At 43.6% G+C, this 25,073-nt stretch overlaps 1 protein-coding gene across 1 annotated transcript; it reads right to left on the reverse strand.

The window, feature by feature from the left end:
* Positions 1–330: 330 nt before the first annotated feature.
* GRPR (gastrin releasing peptide receptor) lies at positions 331–24,725 on the reverse strand. Its single transcript, XM_068395178.1, has 3 exons — positions 24,304–24,725; positions 4,900–5,251; positions 331–793 (listed from the first exon to the last, which is right to left on the reverse strand). Exons 1-3 carry the CDS (start codon positions 24,720–24,722, stop codon positions 401–403), a joined length of 1,164 nt encoding a protein of 387 aa, XP_068251279.1. The 5' UTR covers positions 24,723–24,725; the 3' UTR covers positions 331–400.
* Between the last annotated feature and the right edge of the window lie 348 nt (positions 24,726–25,073).

The raw sequence follows: 25,073 nt of genomic DNA on the forward strand, positions 1-25,073 counted from the left end.
TGCTTCCCAGGGAGGTCCTGTGGGCTAGTGCTCAATGATCTGCTGCTCCAACAATGCCTCAGTCCAGGATGAAATAGTGGATGCTTCAACCTCAGCCCAGGATGAGATGTTGGATGCTTCAAGCGCCTCTGAGTTCTCTGAGCACATCAGACTTCCTTGCACACACGCATGCATGCATGCGTGTGTGCGTGTTTGCGCTACTCACCAGCCTCACAGAGCAAAACCAAGCAGTCACACTAGGTACGTGATGTGACGGTCCCTGACTGTGCCCTTTAGACGTAGCCTTCATGGCATGCATGCATGCATGCGTGTATGCGTGTTTGCGCTACTCACCAGCCTCACAGAGCAAAACCAAGCAGTCACACTAGGTACGTGATGTGATGGTCCCTGACTGTGCCCTTTAGACGTAGCCTTCATGGCAGACATGGTTGCCATTGATAAGGCTGAAGGTGACCAGGGAATGGTTGGTGCTCTTTAGAGACGTCATTCGTGTGGTGCTCCTGGCCATGCTCTGGGACCGGATGAGGAGGCGAGCTCTGCAGCAGAACAGCTGGTTGTTGAACTGTTTCCGAAAGCTCTTGCTGAGCAAGTAGAGAGCAAACGGGTTGACACAAGAGTTAGTGAATGCCAGGATCCGAGCACATATGCTGGCAATGAAATGCAGCACTGAGGTGTCCACCTCTGAGTAGTGGTAGGACCGGTATAAATAGATGATGTGAGTGGGAAGCCAGCAGAAGGCAAAGAGGCACACAAAGACCAGTACTGTCCGGGCCAGGCGCTTACGGGATTCAATCTGGAAGAAGAAAGAGAAATGCAGATTAGCAGACCAGTAGCTAACTATTTTTCCCAGTGCTGCTGCTTTGGGGCTAGAGTGTGGCAGGTGACATGGCCAGAGCAGGGCAACCTGGACTGCAAGTGAACACAAACAGAGTCAAGAACCCTCCTTGTCTCTCCTCAATCCTCTTCCCCCAAAACCAAATAATTCTGAAAATTAGTCTTTCCTTTCCTGTTTAGGAATAAAACTACAATGGCTTGTCACTTTGTAAAATCCCAGCTCAGGCTACAAAGGTGCAGACACCTGCATTAGTTATCCCCATATAATATATATGTTCTTATGTAATTTATAGATATTAACTTATTATTATTACTATTATTAATTATGAGGTAAGGGTCTGGGATATTTCACAGAGCGCAGAGGTAGGACTTTCTGCCTTGGGGCCATGTGGTATATGTACACAAAAGTGCTGCCAACAGCTCACAGCCCTTAGAGACCAAGTGCGGCACTCAGAGGCCGAAGGAGCCACGGAAACCAAGAAGAAATTCTGTACTCGGAGAAACACTGAGGCAGCAGCGAGGTGGACCCTTCAGCTGAAAGAGCTGGAGCCAGGAGGAGAAGGCAGATGTAGGTGGTGAATAGATGAATGACCACCTCTCAGGATAATTTGAGCTTTGTCAGGGAAAGGTGCTCTTACAGTGTCAGCTAGCATACAGTATAACCTTCATGCAGACAAGCCATACTTTTGTTTTGCTTATGTGTGCAAGGCTTGGAGTCAACCCAAGGGTATTGCTCAACCGAGGGCAGCTGAGATAAACTGTACCTTGTCTTTTGTCCACCAGTGCTGCACACTAAGATAACAATGCCACTGAAAAACACATCTTTCTTCCTAACGAAGACAAGAGCTGTGATGGAGGTTGCCCAAAAGGACAAGAGCTGCCCAGAAAGACCTGCTGAAATACACTACTCCCTGGGAGAGGTTGTGCAGCCAGAAGTTTGCAGGCATGGAAAGTGAAACACTGCCGAATTTTCAGGGCTTCATAATGTTTGCTTCTCTGGAAATCCCTGCACCTCTTCCCAGGCACTGCTAGGGAATTTACTGCAGCCTGCTGCCTGTATTTGAGTAGGACCTGAATGGCCTGAAACTGCCCTTAGCCCCAATCCTGCTGCCCTTGCTCCTGCCCTGGTGTGGCCACAGTGCCTGTCCAGGCTCCTAGGACACTTCCCCCTCCTCATTCCCCTTCCGAGCTGCACGGGAACATCAGAAACTCGGCAGCTCACACAGGCTGATCTTTCCTCAGGACAGCTGCTCAGGGAGTAGGCAGGAGAGACATGACAAGCCTGTTTTGACTTTATTTTGTGCCCCTTTAATGGTACCAACTGAAAATCAGCCATTGAGCTTAGGAAGGGTTGACATGTACCAGATGATAATGTATCCAGAGAGCGGGCTGAAAATTAAATCCTTTGAGAAAGGGTTCTCCTTGGCTAAACCATATATTCTTTTTAAGTGTATCCTTAATTTGATATAGGGCTATTGAGGCCACATCTGCACTATAAAGAGAGGAAGCCACGCAATAAAGAAATCGATACCAGTTATCTCAGATGGAGACCTATAGCTCCTGAATGCAGTGCAGAATGGGAATGATGGACTGATGGTGCTGGACTGCAGCCTGGCCTTTTGCTTTCTTTAGAGCTCTCTCCCCAAAACTAAAGGGAGAAAGAGCTGCTTTTACTACTCACTTTATTGTCACTAATCAAAACAGTCATCGAATCAGCAGAAAAATGGCCTGCAGGGGAGAAAGATTTACGTACATTCAGAAGGGGAAAAGGATAAGGATTTCGGGGATTGTACATCATTTAATGGGCAGAAAACACAGCTTTCCAACCCTGCTGTTTCACCTTTGCACCTGAAGGCTATGTGAGATGATTGCATTAGGTCAACCTAAGGTGGAGATGTCAGCTGGGTGCAATTATATGGACATTTGTTCAGCTGAAGAAAGGTTTGAGTCAGTTTAACTTAGGTTGAAGCACACCTCAGTAGAAAGGAAGAGGTAAGGTAAATAAGGTAAACATGTCAAGGTAAATAAGTTGTTTAGAAACAAGTTACCCTGCTGTTGCTTTCTTACCTGGACAACCTAAGGCTCAGATGCATTCAAATTTAAACACTGACCTGAAATACCCTGTTGCTCATGCAGGATTTGGATTTCCCCCTGGAGATTATCTCCAGTTGCTTACAACAGGAGTAGTCAAGAGGAAAGAGTCTCCAGTTGAAAGTCTGGAGTCAGGTTGGCCAAATGCTGGCTAAATCCCCTCATTTATCTCAGGACTTGCACATTTTCACCCACACATTTTCAACCAGAGCATGAAACTCACTTGAAATACATGGGTCCCAGATAAGCCAGCCCAACTGTGAGCTCTGCAGTGGGACAGTTTGCAGAGTTTTATAAAAAATCCCACTCACAAGTGACAGTAACAGAAGTAACTCTGCTTTCAAAGGTACAAAGTGAAGGTTAAAAGACCAGATTATTTGGAGCAAATAGCCTGCTTATATAAATCAAAGACTGTCTTAAGGTGAAACTTGAGGCTACCAGCTATTGGACCAGAAGAAGATTGACCAGTCTGGCTTACTAAAGGGCAAATAATAGGTGGACAGGTTGTTCTGTCCAACACCACTCCCTTCCAGAGACCCTAGAAAAAGAGGCATTTTTAGAAGGACAATTATAATGACCAAAGGTTTTAAGGGAAGAAGCCAAGACTCTCCTCTTCTGAGATTCCACACTGCAAAGATCACACCATCCACAGGGCACGTAACTTCAGTGCATCTGTGAGGACTCCACCTTGTCCTGCTCTGTTCTCCCTCCTGAGGACCCTGCACCCACCACCGTCCTCCTCTGGTCTCCACTTCCCCCATCCCTCTCTAGCCTGTACTGGTTTCTCAACATGTCACAGCACCAGCAGATGAGAGCTGGAGCTGTGGTGAGCACAGGAGGCATCGCTGCTCTCACGGAGCAACTGTGTGCCTCCCTGACTGACCAGTGCTCCTGGCTCTGTGGGGCCCTTGTAACCCACCTCCACTCCCCCATTCCTGTGTCCCATTTGCTTTTCAGTCCGGAGGACCGAATTACAGAGGCAGCATTTCCCTCTGTGTGAAGAGGTACTGCTTTGCAGAGCAAGGCTTTATCCAAGGACCTCTCTCTGACAAAGCAACTTTGCTTTGGGATATGGTTTAGTGGTGGACTTGGCAGTGATATGTTAATGGTTGGACTCAATAATCTTAAAGGTCCTTTCCAACCAAAATGATTCTATGATTCTATAAGATGTTTTGATTTTCTGCTGTGTCACCTCTGTCCTGGTTTCACTGGGATTTGGTTTCAGTTTGTGGCCAGCCATGGTGATCAAGGCCGTCAGCAGTTAAATCCAGGGCAGCTGACCCTGGCTGGCCCACAGGTATATTCTATATCATTAACATCAAGCTCACTATAAAAGAGAAGGCTTGGTAGGAAGAGGTGGGTTTTTTTCTGCTCTTATTGCTTCTCATCACTTCTCCCTCTTCCTTTTTCCAACAGTTGTGATTCCTGGAGCAACTTGCTGGTGCTCTGTAGATAAGCATAGTTTTGTGTCTTTTGTGTTGTCATTTATATTGATTTCTTTATTTCATTAAATCTGTTTAACTTCAACCTACAAGTCTCCCTCCTTTTCCCAATTCCCTTCCTTGTTTGCAGAAGGGACTTTAGGTGATAGAAAAACTGTTTATTGTTTAGCCCTGGGTGCAGGGTAAACGTGGACACACCTCTCAGCTTCAATCTCCAAACAACGTCCACAGCTCTACCTCTTTTCCTGCATCCTAGTCAATACCTTCCCAGGCTTTGGCATGGGTCTCCTGCTGTGTTTGCCATGGTAACCACCCTGCCAAAGTCTCTGAACCTAGAAATGGGAGAAGATGCTTTAACTGTTTAGCGCTGTGCCATGGCTTGTGTCAATCATTTTAATTCTTCTAGCCCACCTAATCTATTAAAATTAGCACAGTAGATGAAGTCTGTCCCAGTGTAAATTTCTCTGTATGCACACTCTTTACTCCCAGATTCACAGGGAATGTGGACTTTTGAAGAAAGTTAAGTCTCTACCTGTTTCCTCACGTGTACGTTTCCTTCCACGGGGATGTTGTAAGCACTCTGGATCAAATTCTTAGCAATGAAATAATAATATACTGAAATGACAGATAGAGGAATGATATAAAAGATCAGAAATGATGCCATTGAGTGAATTTTGGGATGCAGCCCATCAGAATGTGGGTAAGGAGCACAGCTGATGAAGGTTTTATTAGTCCCTTTGTCATGGAAAGGATGCAGATCTGAAAACACTGCTTCAGGGATGGCAAGCAACATGGATACAATCCAGATTATAGCAGCTCTCACACAAATCTTCATCAGTGCATGGGATGCTTGGATCTCCATCGGCCTTACTATAGCTTTATACCTAAAAAATAAAAAAGAAAGAAATAATTTATTGACTTCAAACCTCAGGCATTGTATTCTTGCTTGTTCCTTCCATTTAGAAGAAAAACTCAAACGAAATCCTTCTCTACTCAAGACTCTTATTTTTTTCCTAGTGTTTTAAATTTTGTGTTTTTTCAATAGATTTCTCATTTTAAACCAGAGCCACCTGTCATGGGTTCATTCAGTTTCATGTGTATTGATTCTGAGTTCATTTAATTTGTAATCGACCCAGCAAAGCACGGTGCTGCCTGACAATACGTATGTGTCCAAATAGCATTAAGATAGGAAGTGCAATTATAGACTTCTCTTCAAAAGCATACAGCAGTTTACATTCCTTCACAGAATAGTGTAGAAGGAAACTGGATGGAGGTTTGGCCACACATTTCATTTTGAGCTGTGAGTATGCTGGCCTCCTGCAAACTGACTCTTATGTTTTCTCAAGCTACAAAGAGTATGTTGCCCATTTTAATTGCTGTTTGGTGGTGTGGCCGGCAATTAAGAATTGTCCATAACTCAATGCACCCATGCTAAGTAGAAAGGCCCTACAGAGGGATCTGGACAGGTTAGATAGATGGGCCAAGAACAACGGCATGAGGTTCAACAAGAACAAGTGCCAGGTCTTACACTTCGGCCACAACAACCCCATGCAGCGCTACAGGCTGGGGGAAGAGTGGTTAGAAAGCGGCCTGGCGGAAAGAGACCTGGGGGTGCTGATCGACAGCCAGCTAAACATGAGCCAGCAGTGTGCCCAGGTGGCCAAGATGGCCAATGGCATCCTGGCCTCTATTAGGAATAGTGTAGCCAGCCGGTCTAGGGAAGTGATCGTCCCTCTGTACTCGGCACTGGTGAGGCCGCATCTTGAATGCTATGTCCGGTTCTGGGCCCTGCACTTCAAGAAAGACGTTGAGGTGTTGGAGCAAGTCCAGAGGAGGGTGACCAAGCTGGTGAAGGGTCTGGAGGGTCTGTCCTATGAGGAACGGCTGAGGGAGCTGGGGTTGTTTAGCCTGGAGAAGAGGAGGCTCCGAGGTGACCTTATTGCAGTCTACAACTACCTGAAGGGAGGTTGTAGTGGAGTGGGAGTCGGCCTCTTCTCCCGGGCAACTAGCAATAGGACAAGAGGACACAGCCTCAAGCTTCACCAGGGGATGTTCAGGTTGGACATTAGGAAGAATTTCTTTTCAGAAAGGGTTATTAGACATTGGAATGGGCTGCCCAGGGAGGTGGTGGAGTCACCATCTCTGGATGTGTTTTAGAAAGGACTGGACATGGCACTTAGTGCCATGGTCTAGTTGACAGGGTGGTGTAATGGCAATGGTTGGACTCGATGATCCCAGAGGTCTCTTCCAACCTGGTTGATTCTGTAAGTAGCCAGAACTGCTAAATGACTTTCTTGAACAAAAAAAAAATATTATTGTTTGCTATGCCAGATATGTAGAAGACTTTTTATTATTTGCAATTTTGTCTTTCACGATTTCAGCCTTTCAGAAAATTGTACTTTAGAATTCAAGAAAATGAAAGAAGCAAACTTATTTGAACCTGATGTGTGTAATGAGCAGACCAGAAAACAGAAGAGCTTCCTATCTGCTGGAGCCCTGCTCTGGCAGGAGTGTATACACCAAGTAAATCACAAATCACATATGTGTTTAAGGAACACAGTAAAAGTAAAAAAGATAACTAGAAAGAAATACTTATGTGTTTCATAATTATTATTTAGGTTCATTATAATAACAATTACAATCTGTTGGATGTTTTTTCCACGATCTACCTCACACTGCCCACAGCCCATTTGGTCCCTTGGTCACTGTCAGCTCTCTGGGGATTGCTGGGTGCCTGGGTCCTTGGTTGTCCCAGCCCACTTTTGGCACGGCAGGGTACATCCCCTGTTCTCATGTAGCTGCTCTCCAGAGTCCGTTTCTAATCTCCTACCAGGATCCTGGCTCCTTCAGCCAGACAAATTGGGCACTGGGGTGGGAGCAGAGGTAGCAAGAATAACGCCCTGTCAGAGACCAGGGAGCGTGCAGCAGGGTCCATCCGCCTGGCAGCCCAAACCCGGGACACTTCATGTACGTGACTGATTCCCAACATACTGTAGCCTGCATTATCCTAAAGCTCAGCATTTCAGGGAGGACTCTATCAGTCCTGCACTGTTTTAACTGGGTAATGGCCTTATTTGCAGGATAAGCACACATTCAACTTCTAGTTATAATCAATACCCTGTTCAGCATACCTACCCTTTCCTTCTATGTATGTATATATGTGTTTACATCTGTGTCTGTGTATTTTATATACATATATTTATATGCATATAGTTTATACATATGCATGTATACACATGTATACATAAGTACATACATACTTACATTTACATTTATTTATATTTATTTTTATAAAGACTGTATCTGGACATCTCATCATTTGCCGATGTTTCTTCATACAATCCCACAGGTGTCTTGTGTAGGTGATTTTTCCTTTAATGGACTACAAACACCTTGCTCATTAGTCTTCTGTTTAACCACTTATTCTCCAAGCTCTCCAGCTCTCCTTTATTCCAGCTATACAGCTGCAGCAGCCAGACACAGTATTTTTCAGGCTTGCTTAGCACCTCTTTAAATTGCACCCTGAATCACAGAATCAGCTAGGTTGGAAGAGACCTCTGGGATCATCAAGTCCAACCTTTGACCTAACACCACTGCATCAACTAGACCTAGTGGTGTTAGGCACTGTGGCACTAAGTATCTGTGGCACTAAGTACCACATCCAGGCTTTTCTTAAACACCTCCAGGGATGGTCACTCCACCACCTCCCTGGGTAGCCCATTTCAATGCCTAATAACCCTTTCTGTGAAGAAATTTTACCTAGTGTCTAACCTGAACCTCCCCTGGCGCAGCTTGAGACTATGCCCTCTAGTCCTGTTGCTAGTTGCCTGGGAGAAGCTGGGGATTAAGTGGTGTCATGCTACAAAGCACAGTCTTCCAGTGCAAGACCATCATCTCAGGTGAAGAAAATCACAGCACTTAAACAAACATGATGTTACAACTATTGCAGCAATAAAAGGGAAGAGCTAGGCAGGTTACCAAAACAACGTAGCTGAAATAGCTCAATGTATAGTCTGATTCACCAGTTATAGATTATTGACAGAAACTCTAGCTAACTGAACGTCTTCAGTAAACCCTAAGGAAGATAAATGCAAAAGGAAATTAATTACATATCAAGATATTCACAAATTTAATTAATTCAAAGGGATTTCTGCAGGGGCTTATTGTATGCTTATCAACATGACGGGTTAGCATAATTATTTCAGGGGTTTTCTTATACAATATAGCCAGCTGAGAGAGTATTTCCCAGTATCAATTTCCAGTAACATGAACGAGTTGAAGAATTCAGAACGAGAGATTCTGTTTTATTTTTATTAATATTAATGGAGTAGGGAGAGTCAGAAAATTAATCCATTTCAAGTTATTAGTACATTTTAATTAGAGATGATATTTCCAAACAATATAATTTTGAAAGAACATAATTAGAAATGGCTAGGAATGCTGGCACTAATTATTAGGCATTTAGTTTATTTTTAAAGCCTCCTATAGGAGATATAAAAGAAAATCTGAGAGAGGTTTTGCTTGCAAGGGGCTCAGTGTAGACCCAAAGCATGAGGTTGAAAGCACAAGAAGATAAAACAGAAAAAAAAAACAAAGCTAGAAGATAGGGTTTGAAAATATAAGTTTTGATGCTCTGCATGTCCAGTCAGTTGCGATCAGCTTCACAGCAGCTAACCCAGTCTCAAACACTTCCAGTTTTCTAAGGTAGGCCACCCTTCGGAACATGAGTGACAACCAGTCCATGCCATTTGCATCTCTAGCAAACACCTTTTAACTCTTTCAGCATCTGTTCATGTTATAGCACTCCATTTTGTCTCCTGTGAAAAGCACTGTCCGAGGATAAATAGCTGAAGTGGGAATGGCCACCCAAGGGCCAGCTGAAGCTGGATGCATTGAATCCAGTTCTCTGTGTCTGCATTAGACCATGGAGGTATCATGCATCTCACTTACTACAGCTGCCCAAGCGCAGGGCATCTGCGTAGGTGTCTGCTGTAGTCAGTGGAGAGAAAGAGGCAACTCGGGGGGCTATTCCTCCAGGCCAGAAATAGGTGCCTGAGAGGAGTGGGGTGGCAAGTCCTCCGGGGTTGCCTCTCTTTCTGCTTTCTGTAGTCAGAGCCTGGGCAATGAGGCAACTAGTTTCATAGCCAATTTTAGATGGCTAAACTTAGGCGTGAGCCTGAGGTATGTAGCTTTCCCATACTTAACATCCAGCATTTGAATAATCCAGTTCACTTTGAAGAGGACATTGATGAATATGCCTATATACCTCAGTGGAGCCATGGACCTATGTGGCCAGCTGAGTGAGCCCTCACGCAGACGTCTTACAACAGCGTTCTTTTCAACCCATGCAGTAACACAGGCTCTGAGAGTATGTGTCACATTGCATGCTCAGCTTGTCTGCAGTAGATCCAGACACGGCCCTGGACCTCTGCTTGCTCTCACATTCAATCTCTCTAATCATTGTTTGATACCGCTTTTTTTTCAGCTGAACTCCTTTCCCGACCCGCTTTTAAAGAAATTTTTGAAAAATATTAAAAACCAGAGGTATGATTCATGCCCTACAACAAAGGCCAAAACTTAAAAGAAAAATATGCCTTCTGAGGATTCAGTTGAACAAAAAATGATACAGTCAAGAACTTGTGTCAACTCCAGTCTCTCTCCAGTTATCAAACAGCCCAGATGAAAATGACTGGGTTGCCGATCTGATAGGAAATATGAAAGAGACGCTGACCTTTACTACTGCAAAGTCTTTGAACTTCTCTGTTCCTGCTGTGCTTGTGAAGCAACAACCTGCCTCGTGCAAAGCAGCTGCCAATGACCTTCTGGCCAGGATGGATACCAGCAATCTCTGTGTCTTGCAGTCTCGTCCAGAGGCCCACACAAAGAAAGTACACATGGGGCTATCTTAAGTGCAATTAATATGATCACAGTTCATGAGGCACTGTGAGGACTTACCGCACAGGGCAGTCCTCCCCTCCACGAGCCACAGTGACTCTGGTGCTGTCTCTCTTCTCTAGGTCAGTCTCCAGGCCTCCAAGAGGAGTCTGGTGAGAGGGTTGCTTCAACCCAGAATGCCAGAGTTCAGTAATGTATGATCACTTCTTAACCTAATTCCCAAAATTCATTGGGGATTGATAGGAGCCCACAGAGTGCATGCCTCTCCATTGAATCCTGGAAAATGTCTTACACACGTCTCTCAAGATCTCTATCTTGCTCACTGAATAATCGTTTCTCACAACCGAAACTACTGAAATGACCATAAACCGCTAAAATGTGACACACACAAGTTTCTTCCGTGTTAAATAATTTTCCCTCTGAGGTTCAGATGCAGGGAAACTGGAAAACTGTGTCATTATCGTTGTGTTAATAAGAACCTAACTAATGATAACACCACCTAATGTACTCTAAAACTTTGACAATGCAAACATTGGTTAATGCCATACACCTAGCCCCAAAGCCGCAACTTCAAGTATAAACACAGAAGTAGCTTTATCATATAAAAGACAGTTACAGATATACTCTCTAAAGACACAGTTCAAAATAAGGCCTCAAATGGATGTCAAAGTTTCCTAGATGTGGCTTCTCTGCTAGTGCAAAATATTTTAGCCATCTTTGTGCTTCTCAGCTGATCCAAGAAAATACACACCAGCTGAAGTATAAACAGTCTTTGCCTTCAAAGCCATATTGCCTATATGTTCCTAAGCATAGAGAGATGAAGGGTTGCAATTTTGCTCTCACACTGGGGAAGAAAGGACCTTAACCCTAAGGCAGCAGCTTCAGTGCATCCCTCATGTTTTTTTCCTGTCTCTTTCGTCCACTTACTTGTGTCTGCTACAACAGCCACATTAAATTAAAACAACTAACACATGGGAGGAAAATCAGATGTTTCCCTTGGATTTTAAATTAATTTATCTCCATATGTCTTATTGCTTGTGTTTTGTTTTTTTAGGGAGGTAACTTTACGCTGTGTGGGGAAGCTAGTGCTGTAAGCAGCCTGAGCTTGCTTAGCTCTTTTATGCTTGCTTTGTATTAATGCCTTTCCCCAGTCCCTTATGTCAGTAATTAAAGCTAGTATAGATGGCCCATACAACAGCCCTCATTGTATATATTGTAGGTTTGGGCTGCAAAAAAAAAAAGACAGGCTTTTTAAAGCTGAGAGGTACCACCTTCTGCAGTATCTTTACAAGTGGTATGACAGTAGATCTTAATTTCAGCAAAAATAATTTGTGTCCTCTGTGATAACAGTACCTTTGCGGCCACAAGCTGAGGGTCGTATAGTACAAAATACCAGGGTGTGGCTGCAGCTGCTGCCAGTAGCAATGGGAAAGAAACGTCCCTCCCTCATGGCAGTGAAGGCGGCAGGTCGCACAGGTAGGTGGCTGTCCGAGATGCTCCTGGTGACTGAATATGACGGCAAGGATTGTAGAGCAGCTATGTGCCGGCCACTACATCCCTCTCATCTATTGAATCACACTTAAAAAGAGGCACTAAGTTGCTTTCATCAATCTTTCTTCTTTACTTTTTTCAGCAGTAGGAGTGTAGCAAGAGAAAATGGCTGAAAGACACTCTGCCACAGAGTACTGCCCTTTTCTATCAGTCCTTCCAAGCATGCCTATCTTCCTGCAGCTGAACCTCATGCTTGCAAGAAATATAAGAAGAGAAAAAAAAAATCCTCCCCATCCTTTCTACGGGGAAATGGGACACTTCCACTCCAAAATGTATTTGCAGGAGGCCTTAGGTTTCAAGGAAATTTTCCTCCAAATAGTATCATCCATTACTATGTCTTACACTGTTTACATAAAAAGATCTTGGGCCCCACTCCTGAATTTGTATAACTGTTTAAAAAAACAAGTGTATTAAAACCTGTTCACACAAAATTTCAGAAGGCTTGCCTGCCCTTGCTTCATTACCGACCCCACTGTTTAGACTGCATCAGGCTGGTGGAAAGATTTACCATATTACCGCTTTCTGTTTTTTCTCTGAAGTGAGAAATCCACTTACAAACTTTTGAATCTGTTTAAACTGAGTTCTATTTTGAGATGTTGGGCTAATGTGAACCTGAAACTTAAATAAAAAAACAGGGATTAGTTGGAACGGACTGATGTCTTACAAAAATAGTCATGTAAATTGCTCTGAAGTGAAAATAATGAGTTCTTCCCCGCTCTAGAAAATGAGCACCTGAAATTGCCACCACTTCCTATTGTAATGATGAAAGAACTGCCTCTCAGTCAGCACGTCCCCATATTTCTTCTGTTCCCACCTGTAACTGAAAGAGGGAGAAAAGATGTGCAATTCACTGTTCCTCTGATACCCAGTCATCTGTTCCCATTTGTAAGCTTAACGCACGCATATTTATCTGGTTTTGGTCCATGAATAGATTGAACAAAAACCTCCTCATTAAAATTTTGTAATTATGTTCTACTAGTATCACATTATTGTTTTGCCCACATAACATGAAGGGCTTGCTCAATTACTGTGCAAAAAAGCCTCAAGCAACAGAGAAAAAGTTGATGCTATGCAGACTGCCTAAATGAAGCACGTGGAGCCTTGTTGAGTGTGAAGCTCCGCTTGGAAAGCAAGGAAAAAATCTTACTAAATATCTGAAGAAATTTATGAGAAATGCAATGTCCCAAACTTTCTTTATTGTTTCCACTATACATGTTATGAATATTTATAGCTCTGAAGACAAATAATTCAATAAATCCACAAAATTGCTAGACTGTCTAACCCATCAACACACTCTGACAATCTATTCTGGGTCTATCTGCTTTCCGCATACTTAGTTAAGATTATCATTATTATGCATGATTCTTGGCTGAACATCTGTTATTAAAATCTTTACTTTAGTAAATTGCATATGGGCACAAAGACATCTCTAATGGGCTAATCTTACATACATTGGCAGGTACTGCCTACTTTCTTTCTCTTTTTATTAATTAACATTTAAATGGAAAGAAAAGGATGCATTGATGGAAGTGACATAGTTCTCAGTTTTTGAAGGCGTGTGTTCAAGTTTTAGTCTGTATACCTGCATACTGCTACATCACCCTAGAATCTGGAAGAATGGGAATTTCAGTCCAGGAACGATTAAGGTCAAAATTGAGACCATTGAACTGCACTACATACTGGGGAAGGAGAGCTTAAATAGTAACCGTTTGATAGTGACTGTGCTATTCCTAACCATGACCTTCCAGAGCATAAAATTTTTCAGAAATTAACTATACATATGGAAAACAATGGATATAAAGGTTACTGCAGGAAATAGTAGGTGTCCCACGGACGATGTTTTCCTTATTAGAAAGACCCACATTGCACCCAGGGTATTTATTCCCTGTAGGTGATCTTCAGCCAAGTCTCTGAGAGAGAAACTCTGATCCTAAGTCAAAGATTTCAATGGGTTCGGCCTCACAGTTTGTCACAGTCCTTGCAATTGGATGTGAGACCTGCTGTCCGAGGGAGGGGTGGGACCCATTCATTTAAAAATATCCTTTGACTTCAAAACCAGCGACTTCCCACACAGAGGCAATGCTCCAGCCCCTCAGTGCCAGCTAACCTCTGTGCACTTTTCTGCATGCTCAGTGCCCAGTACAGGCAGAGAGATGTGCCTGTGCTCACGCTCACGTCCTGGTGGAGCAACTTGCTGGTGCCGGGTTTGCAATGCGGTGTGCGTCTGGAGCTGAGCTGGGAGGGATAGTGCTGGCATCTCGGCCACCAGGCAGGGGAACGAGCAAGCCATGGTGATGCTTTCCATTAAAGGCTTTTCTGTCTCAGCCTGTGTCCAGGGTTGCCAATGGCATGGGACCATGGGCTCAGTGTGCCTGTGGATTGAACTCTTACCAGAGCAACTAAAGCTGAGGCCTCAGACATGGATCCCTCATCTCACTAGAGTCAGCCTTATTTCTCCTGAAAGCACCTTCAGTGCATAAACCCAGCATCACTGGGTAACCTAAACACGTGGTAATTGTTGGATATCTCACAGAGCCAGTTATAGAAATTCATTGGAGTTTCTAAAAATGACAGTTTCTCAACCCAAAAAGTCCTGCCTGTTATATGCAATAAATCAATATTGTACCTTGTTCTGACAGAGAAAGAAGAGTTCATCATTGACCTAAAAATTAGCAGTTCCTTAAGCTATAGCAGCTGTGGTGTGCTTATCTTAATTTTGTGGAAAGAGAATAAAAAGATAGATAGATAGACAGGTAGATATGGAACTTTAGAGAAGCAGGTTTCCTAAAGCTAAAAGCAGCTGTCAGATGAACTGACTGGGAACACAAATGCAAAGGGGACAATGCTAATGATACGTTAGTAGCTGACCCCCAGCCTCCTCCTTGTCTCCCCCACCTTAGCCTGAAAAAACTGTGCAGGGCAAAAAGCTGCCCTGAATAAGAGAAAATGAGGATTCATGCTAAAATCTCAAAGAAGTAATTAAAAGAATCAATATACAACAGATGGGAAAAAAAGCAAAAATAAATGAGAGCAAATATTGGAGTTTAAAAATGTCAGTGACTGATAAGGGAAGCTGGAGGAGCCAACAAAATATCAAAGGTCACTGTGTAATAGATAAATGTTCATTTTTAAATACATCAGGAAGAAAAAAAAGCCGGTAAGACAGGCATACATATAAATGGTGAAGATACGAACAATGATGAGACGGGGTGAAAAGTAATGACTAGATATTTGTCTTTAAGACCAAATGTGGAGGAGCTTTCTGTACCATATGTGCCGTGCTATAGATGTAGCAGAAAACTCGTCAGCTGTATTAAAGAAGATGTGAGCCAACATCTCTTAACACAAAACACTTCCACACCAGCAGGCCTGAATAATTTACACCTAGAAATATCAAAGGAACCAGCTGGGGAACAACTGGTGTTAATTTTTTTACAAATCTTGAAAAAGTGGAGAAATTCCCAAGAAGTGGCTCCAAAGTTGTGAAGTTCAGAAAGCTGTAAGGTGTGACTGAGAAAACAGCAAGTATCTGGGTTGCCCGAGGCCACTTGTAGATAGAATAATGGAGAGGTTAATCCTACTAATTAATATGTTGATCTTGTTTAATGCACAGCAGACTTAGTATTTTTTTCCTATTTTATCACAACATTGTAGGTGATGTAAAAAGGGTGGGGGCCATGCTGGCACAACCTACTTGGGCATATTGGCATGGGTGACTGTGCATGTAGATATGCACATGTACGTGCCAGGGCATGCATGGTCCTCCCTCCCCTACCCACGCCCATGCAATCCCAGCCTCCCTTCCATGGGACAAGGGTTAAAATTAGCAGTCCTGGCCTCGGAGGTGGAGCCGTGCTAGATGGGAACCCCAAGCCCCATCGCCTCCCTAGGAGGTCCTCAAACATGCCAGTAAAAAGGTATCATTGTGTGGAGCCATTTCTAGCGTGGATCCTGGGAAACTGCTCTAGTTTCAATGTTATTTTTTGTGTATATCAGCTGCCTTGAGCAGGCTATAAAACCTTTGCTGGGAAAGTTTGCAGATGACACAGTGGCTGACCAGACTGTAAAAATATTCTAGAGTCATTGGGATAAATGGCCACAGTCTAACAGAAGCCATTTTAACTCAGCCAGGTGTAAAATAGTATATCTAGGACCCAAGTGAGCAGATTATGCCAAAAAAATTGGGTATCTTTCAAGGAAAGAGAAGACCAAGAGAAGACATTGGAGCGTCTCTTCTGCAGCTGACAAAATGAGATATCCTGTGCAATTCTCACTGTGTCATGACTTTAGTGTAATCAGTATCTGAGCTAGCTAGTATAAAGCTAAGTCGGTTATATGATGCTTAAGTCCTTTCTGTGGCTTCAGTAAACACAGATGTTATAAGAGACTATCACCTCCATGCGAACTTTCAGCTCTGTGTTGGGGCTGAACAACCTAGTGCTATCCTTAACTGCTCTTATCATAAAATCACAGCATGGTTTGGGTTGGACGGGACCTTTAAAGGTCATCTAGTCCAATCTCTCTTCCATGGGCAGGGACATCTTTCACTAGATCAGGTTGCTTAGAGCCCCATCCAACGTCACTGTGGACATTCAAATAATGGAGCATCCACAACATCTCAGGGCAACCTGTTCCAGTGTCTCACCACCCTCATCGTAAAAGGTTTCTTCCTTATGTCCAATCTAAACCTATCTCTTTCAGTTTAAAACTCTTGCCCTTTGTCCTGTCACTACAGGCCTTTGTAAAAAGGGTCTTTCTTATAAGTCCCCTTTATATATTGAAAGGCCACAATAAGGTCTCCCTGTAGCCTTCTCTTCTCTAGGCTGAACAACCCCAACTCTCTCAGCGTTTCCGTTGTGCTATTAGATTATTATGCAGTGGTTAGAGGTCAAACTAATTTCAATTTGAAATATGACATAATTTCTAAGCAGTGAGGATAACAGGATGCTGGAGACATGTGAGGGGGACAGGGTGATACGTGCACCTTTAGTCTGAATACTCAGAAAGTTGCCTAGGGTCACTGAAAAGATCTGTTTTAATCCAAATCCTATGAGATATTCAGCAGCGTCTGTGCATGGGAGCAGGCAAGAAATGCTGCTGAACTGGATGGCCTGTGCACTCAGTGCTAGTCCAGCATCTGTATCTCTGGTTCTCCCAGGTCATTTGACTATCCATGTTTAAATCTCTTGCTTCAGGGCTCTCTGCAGGTGTGAAGAAACGGTTTTTCCTCTCAGTGTGTCATGGTACTGTTTTCTCCCTCACCTTCCCATGGAGATGCAGAGACTGGCCGTAGCCAGAGGGCAGGCAAGGACAGGATGGGCAGAGCTCTGACACTTCTCCCTTTGACGCTCCACAGTCCTCTGCAGTCTGACCACAGGCCTGGCATCAGGAGGGGAGTTTCCTGCAAGGAACTCCAGCTTCTTGCCTTTCTTTACAGCATAGCAATCGGCTTGCTGCCTTTTGGTGCCTCAGCACTGCAAGGGGCCCAGACATCATCCTCGGTTTCTGCCCCAGGGCATATGTTGGTCTTCTGGACACCGAAATCCCCTGCTGCACTTGAGGTCGTACACAGTAGGTGGTGTAGGGGAGAACCAAAGAGCCCGCTATGAGCAGGAGCTCAGACAGGATCTCATGGCCCCTGGTGTCTTATGTGGTAGGGAGCAAGGTGGGCACGTGGGTGCAGAACTGGTGAGAAATAAGGCAAGGGGACACAGCAGGGCTAGCGCTGGGGTCTCTTCAAAATAAAAGGAAAACAGGTTATTACAAGGACTGTCTGTGAGTAAAGCAGCTACAGGATGTTTCACTGCATATACAGGGCAGGCTGTGCCTGGTTCTCCTTTTTCAGCTCCACTCCCTTCTACTCTTTTTCGCCAGGCTGTTGTCCGCATCTGAACACCAAGTACTAACGCCTGAGCTGATGGGACCACTGTGGGCTTGCTGCAGTGAAGCTGATGTCCCAGCCCACCATGTTCAGTCTGACACAGAGCCGGCAAATTCTCCGTGGCCAGTCGCTCTCCTTATTAACGGTGTGTACAGCACCTCGTACCGTGAGACCATGACAACTGATTGAGGTTTTTAGGTTTTACTGAAATGTAAACAATAGGTAATCCAGCTTTTCTTCCTTTTGATTGCTTAAATATTGACAGTCTCCAGCACATTAGCACTTACTCTAACCTTGGATTTGCGCAGTAGTCCCAGTGATATAAATGGGAGCTCTAATGTTCCTGGTTATAGAAGTGCATCTATTGTGTTTTGGCCATCTGCTCCGGCTAATCAAGATATTCAGAAAGTTTGTGCTGTTTGGTCTGTTTCTCTTGGTGCAGATGGATGCAGGTGCTGAGAAAATGGGATCTAAAACCAAGGGTGTTAAGAGTGTTTGTATTGTATTGACCCAGTGGCCAGCAACACAGGATCTAAGACTCTGTATATCAGCTGAGAGAGATAGTGTATTTCTCTCTGCACGTACCCTGTGCCATCAGCACAGGAAGAGCAGCGGCATGGATACCATGCCAGGTCGAGGAGGGGCTGCCTGGTGCTTCAGTGGGAAGGAAGGCTTTGGGCTGGGGTCTGAAGACCCTCCGTTTTTCTTCCCCGGCTTGGAAGGACCGATGTTCTGGCTGAGATCATGTCAGTGGATCCAAAATGTACATGTATGATTTTGGTGACTCACATCAACTGGTTTAGGGGCTGTCCTGGTAGTTCAGAGTGGCTTTCCCTGCCACCCTTTCAAAACCTTCCTGAGGCTGCACAATAAATTACAGCACAAGTAAATTGCCCCAAAATATTGCTTTACTGACTTGAAGGATTTTCATGAATGCTGTGACTAGACTGCCCAGAATAAATTCATAACCACTATGTACCTGACACTTAACAACTGATGGTATCAAAGAAAAAAAGTATCACTCTGTAAATCAACTCAATGGAAATCCAGTTTGGTTTTCCATAGCTTTATTTTAGGGTGGCACACTTCCCTTAATCCTCTTGTGGAGACATAATCCAGTGATTGTAAAATAAAACAAATGAACTGACATGTAGATATTACTCCTCCTTTGGTATTGTACATAATATTAATAGTAGGGGCTGGAGGCATCCAAATCACAGAAGAGATGAGTCTACTAAACAAAGATTTTTGCATATTTAAAACCACCTTTCTATAAATTTTAGATTTGTTTCTTTCCTTCCACCACTGTTGTTTTTTTGGAAGAGAGGGTTGTTTGAAGTTTTTTATTTCTTAGATAAACAAACTGTCATATGAGTTCGAGTAACATCAAAAGTTGTGGCTGTGATCTGTTCCAAGGGACCCAGTGCAGCTGGAAGCACCAGAGCATCCCTGCATCCATCCCTGCATCCAAGCACGGAGGTCAATCTTTCCAAAGCTAATGTTCTCATTTCAGGTCTCAGAGCTCCCATGCCACTGCAATTCCTGCTGTCTGCAGCTGGTCTTACCACGGTAAGCCACCTAACTTTATCTGTAATGTCACCCTATGTGTCTCACTACGCCATCACTCCCTTCCACCCCAGGTCAGCAGGCAGCTCCAGGTGGCAGGCATTGCTGCAGTTTCCCAGCACTAAAATCCAGATAATCCAAGGTGCTTAAAGTAAAGATGCTGATTGTAAACTCCAATTACACATCACACTTACTCTTCTGTGTGCTTGTAAAATCAGCATTACTTTAGGAAGGTTTCACTGCATGAGCACCAGGGCATTTAGATTTTTTACTACCTCAGCAAAACAGTGGGGAAGTATGATCAGTCCTTGGCAGCTTGGGTAATTCAAATGCAAATGTATAAACCTTGTCACTCGTGGGAGAAACAGTCAATTAAATAAAGACATCTCCCATGACAAGGGCAATTAAATGGGCTGCTTTTCCTCTTACTGCGCAAAGATTTTCCTTAATTTCCTGTCACTTGCTGAGCCAGCCTTGGCTTTTCTGCCTGGGCTGGCAGCCCAGGTGTGACTGCTCTCACAGGCACCTCTGTAACACTTCCCCATGCACCGAGGAGGAGGAGGGCATGCCGGTGGGCAACCTCAAACTCCCTCTTTGTGGGGATGAGCTGAGCAACAGCTGAAGAAATCCGCTGCCTCGACAGAGAAGAGCAGCAGGGCAGACAGATGTCCTTCCCCTGCCAACCTCATTTACAGTCTTTCTAAAACACACAAACATGCACCGACTGCTTGTTTCCTTGCTCTTGTATACTCAGCCCTGGCGCCTTATCGCTCAGGGAGGGTGGCTGTACGCACACCACAGGCCTTAACCCTCTCCTGGCTGCCCTGCAAATTTCCCAAGCTCGCACGGAGACAGGTCTTGACGACAGTTCCCACTGCTGCTACAAATGCAGCTGGACAGATGCAAGCTCCCTGCAGCCAGCGGAGTAGTCCCACAGAAAATATATTTCTAATATTGCTAACTCTTCTTTGCCCTTTCTGCCACACACTCTTGAATAATTTAACCTTAGCCTGATGGGATCTCATGATTGTACACAGAGACAACAGAAGCACCCAGGGACCCTTTGGCTAAAATATCTCACAGAAGTACTAAGGTTTCCAGTGAGAAAAATTATTTCAGTTTTATTTTGCTCAAAAAAGACCTGGTGGTTGTATTTCTTGGTCACAAAGAAGTGAAACTAGGTTTACTTTAGGTAGTCCCTTTCATGCCACCCTATGTCGCTCCTCCTAACCTCCTACTTTAGAACATCGGACTATTTTTGTTCAGTTTTCAAGGTAGTTCGTACACATGTTTCAATATAGAGTATGTGGTCTCAATAAAAATAGGTGACCTCATTGTGTTTCAGAGACAGAGCAGTCAATATGTTTATTAACTCCTCCATGTTGGTGTACGTATAAAAATAGCACTGTCTGCCCCAATAGCAGATGACAATAGCAGATGGTTAGGCCCTGCCTAATCCAACCTGTGCAGGCATGCTCATGTGCGTGCATATGCATGCAGAGCACCTCACAGACTGGGAGGCTCACACTGCAGGAAAAGCTGAAATCAGCAGTTTGCCCTCTGTTTCTACTTGAGAAAAGTTTGCACGTGAGCAGTCAATCCTCTGGATGACCACCAGGTCTCGGCAGATCAAACCACCAAGCAGCTTTAGCTGCTCTATGGCGGAGGCTGGCACTTAGCTGAGTGTTTGCAGTCACTGGCAGATGACAGATTCAGTATTATTAACCCTTCCTAACACATGGGAAAGTGGAAATGGAAAGAATAAAAGCATACGTCAGGAAGGTACATCCTTGCACCCATGACGTAGGCTGTGCAAAAATCTATTGAAACTGGACCCCTTGTTTTCAGAAGGTGACCCAAAGCAACCGAGATGATTTGTACAATTGTTGTAACATGCAGCATATATGTGTTGCTGCTTTCTCATGTATTATATCTGCCCATCACACCTACTCACTGCCTTTCATCTTGTGTTTCGATGGTCACCTCTGTGGAAATGACCCTCTTGTATCACACTCCAATGCTTTTCTTTACACAGCATATTTCTGATCCCAGAGATGCCAGGTCTAGATCTCTCTAGGCATCACCACAACACCTTCAGTAACGCTGGCAGGCATTCCCACTTGCTTTTGTTAATGAAAGAATACTGGAACAAAGGAGTTTTTATTATTATTTTTTGTAGAAGATTAATTACAGACAAAAGATCTGCGGTTCACTGAGAAGTCTCCCTTTCCTTGGAGACAGTGGCATGTGATGCTATTCACAGCAGATGGTTTGTATTTTTCTCTCCCATTGTCCATGGCTTTGATTCATGCGAACAGGGACATTCACATGCCTCAAGTGAGTACCTGAGGCAGGGTTCATGTCACCGAACATTAGCCATCTCAGATATGGGCATCTAATCCATGCTAAACAGCAAGGCTTCCCCTATACCCAAGAAGGGAGATAGGTATTCTGATATGGTGATTTATCCTGTCTCCTCTGGAGACATCTCTCCGTGGACTAGGGGACACCTTGCTGACTATCCTGGAGTGGCTCCTCACCTCAGACAGCAAAAGCCAGGTGAGGTGAGCCATGCCTGAGCAGTCTTACCTGCTGAACTCCTGAGTCCTTGTGTTACCCTGGTCTCACCACCATGCCCCTGTCTTCTGCCAGTGTTTCTCTGCAGGGCTGAGCTGCCACTCATCCTTCATGCAACACTATGTCTGACCTTGGAAATGGTTGTCTATGAAACCACCCCAGGTGCCAGGCTCAGCATCTCCCTGCCCCAGGGGCCACAGCAGGCTTTGGGTTGCCAGTCCCTCTGCAGACTCAAACAGGCATCACCATGCTGGTCACAGTTGACTTGCATCTTGGAAGTTTTCCCTGTACGTTTTATTTTCCTAATGATTCTGACATGATTAACAATGGGCCCTAGAGTTCAGGGTGGCAGTTTTAAGAAAATAAAGATCCACTAATGGGCTGTGAGCTGACAAAATATAAACGTTATTATTTTGTAAGAAAATTATCTCACCACTGCTGCTAATACACCAAAACAGAAACTTCAGTAAACTTAATAGATAAGGGCCATTTGTGGTTCAATGCACAGCATTTCAGTTTCACAGATCTAATAAAGGTAAAAGTTTTGTTATTATCTCCTTCTGCAGTGGACAGGAGATGCATTAGAAGAGGGTAAAATGATCCCTTGGAAATGGGAACATAAAGTCTTCTCCCACATGCATGCCTGTCTCCCTTATAGCCAAGAGGCATTGAAAAGTGTGGTAAAGTTTGATTACCAGCGCAGCAAGATGGTTAACAGGATCCAGATAAAGCTGAAGCTGAGAATTTAAAGTCACCAAAACCTGAGCTGGCTGCAGCTGCTGTTTTCTGTTCTGTTTGTTCACTTCAGGAAAATTTCTATTGATGTGCTGCTCAATAAAAGCATTTGCAATGTTTACTTTATGCGACATGTGATCAGATAGAAACAAATCTTTCTAACATAATCTTCTTTATGATGCATTTCTCTTTTCCTGACACTCCTTAAAACAACTTACATTACAGTTTTGGAAAGAAATGCTTATTATTTTCCTAACATTTTCTTCAGAGCAGGTGTGGGGGGTCCAGCCACCACGTGAAACTCAGGAGTGAAAGAGTAGGTGGTCCTTTACTAGAGGATTTGTGCACTTTTCCTATTTTCCCAACTCTTTTAGAGCAAATTGCTTGAAGGCTTTTCTCTGCACATAAGTCTATTTGTCATCTGCTATTGGGGCAGACAGTGCTATTTTTATACGTACACCAACATGGAGGAGTTAATAAACATATTGACTGCTCTGTCTCTGAAACACAATGAGGTCACCTATTTTTATTGAGACCACATACTCTATATTGAAATATGTGTACGAACTACCTTGAAAACTGAACAAAAATAGTCTGATGTTCTAAAGTAGGAGGTTAGGAGAAGCGACATAGGGTGGCATGAAAGGGACTACCTAAAGTAAACCTAGTTTCACTTCTTTGTGACCAAGAAATACAACCACCAGGTCTTTTTTGAGCAAAACAAAACCGAAATAATTTTTCTCATTGGAAATCTTAGTACTTCTGTGAGATTTTATAACTTTAGCATAGTGACATTTCCTGATCTCTTTCTGAAGCATCCAAATTAGAAACAAAATATCCTGGCTTCTCTGACGTGCAGAGGAGTTTCTATAAAAGTCAGCAGTCTAAGAAATACTTAAAACTTTTCCAGAAAGGTAGGTTTCATCCTTCCAAATAACACTCAAAATAAAATGTCTTTTGAATTTAAGTCTGAATGCTCTGTGACAGTTTTCCAAAGCCTCACAGAAATCTAAACTAGAGCTGGCTTATTAGAAGCATATAATTTGTTAAAGTCAAACTTGTTTTCACATATTCTAAAATAACATAGCTATTCTACGTTATTTTTACCAAACATTAGTGGCAGACAAAGTTTACGAACCACGGCACAGATCAGTTTTGATTGGATAAGGGACAGTTTAGTCAAGGGAAATATACTGGCTATAGTGAACTGAGATGCCTGGCTTCAGGCATCTTCGTTTGAATATTTAGAACATATTTCATGAAATATTGCTTCACATGTAATTAGCCTTAAGGAAGCAAGCCACTAGAAAGAATTGATTCTAACTGCACTTTAAATTGCTGCTCCAGTGCCTTCACACTTCGTGAATTACAGATCAGCTACCTTTTTGGCAAATATGAACATGCTATCTTTTAACAGAGCTTCCTTCATTAATGGTATTTTTTCTCTCTGGTCTTTTGCTTGACCTGCTCTTGGTTTTTCTTTTAATTAAGCTAGACTATTAGCTAAACTGCACAAACTTTAGTTTAGCCTAGAAAAAGTATCCTGCATGCAGTCTACCTCCTCCTCCTCAGTTTTAGTGCTCATAACCACCAGAAATTAACCAAAGTTGTTCTTTTTCCCTCATTAGATTAAAAATATACCTGTTACCTGAAAATATGCCTTCGTAAGCATGCATTTTATGGAGTCATAAATATGCAGACTTCTTTTCAAGGCTACAGCAGCCAGCTTACCTGTCAGCCGAGAGAGCAGTGAGAGTAAAGACTGACACCCCTACAGAAGTGAGCTGTATGAAGGGGATAAGTTTGCATCCAGTTCTGCCGAACAGCCACTCGTCAGCAAGGTACCTGCTGGCATCCACGGGCACACAAGTCACTAAAAGCAGCAGGTCCCCCAGAGCCAAACTGGAGATAAACAAATTAGGGACATTTCTCATGGATTTCACAGTGCAGAAGATCTTAATCAAAGTGATATTGCCAATAAGGCCTATCAAAATGATGATCCCATAGATGGTGGGGATGGCGTAGAGGAACGCTGGGTAGAACCAGTCATCACCGACGAGGGAGAGGTTTGCACTCTGGTTGACAGAGATGTTGTAGAGGATGAAGTTATCTGTGTCTAAGTCTAGTAGAAGGCACTCTCCAGATGCCATTGTCCTACTTCGCTCTTCTCAGATGACAGCTTGCTTCTTTGAAAATCCTCAAATAAATTTCTTGCTTTAATTTTGCTGTCGCTTGCTGGCTTTAAACAGTCAGAAGAGTTTAAAAGTCATATCACTTTGTGACACATCTCGACAATAAACAAGCCAAAAAGAAACTGCAGCTTGCTCAACAGCAGCGTTCCCATACGGTGAAAGAACATCTTTTAGCATAGTTTGAATCCTGAAACTTGCCTTTTCCTCATTGACTTGTCTTGCTGTTAGGTATTCCAGAGCTCTGGAAGGCTGTTTATCAAATTCAAAGGCCAGTAAGTGGGAGGCATTTTTCAAAATTGAAGCTTGTTA

Source organism: Nyctibius grandis, chromosome 2, assembly GCF_013368605.1.
Source record: "Nyctibius grandis isolate bNycGra1 chromosome 2, bNycGra1.pri, whole genome shotgun sequence".
Lineage (NCBI taxonomy): Eukaryota > Metazoa > Chordata > Aves > Nyctibiiformes > Nyctibiidae > Nyctibius > Nyctibius grandis.

What these genes read in the sequence shown, in the direction of transcription:
- GRPR (XM_068395178.1), bottom strand. Translation starts at nt 24,722, where the DNA reads ATGGCATCTGGAGAGTGCCTTCTACTAGACTTAGACACAGATAACTTC. An exon ending in ACTGCTCTCTCGGCTGACAG is followed by an intron (nt 5,252 to 24,303) that starts GTAAGCTGGCTG and finishes TTTATTTTTTAG; the next exon opens with GTATAAAGCTATAGTAAGGC. An exon ending in ACGTACACGTGAGGAAACAG is followed by an intron (nt 794 to 4,899) that starts GTAGAGACTTAA and finishes TTCTTCTTCCAG; the next exon opens with ATTGAATCCCGTAAGCGCCT.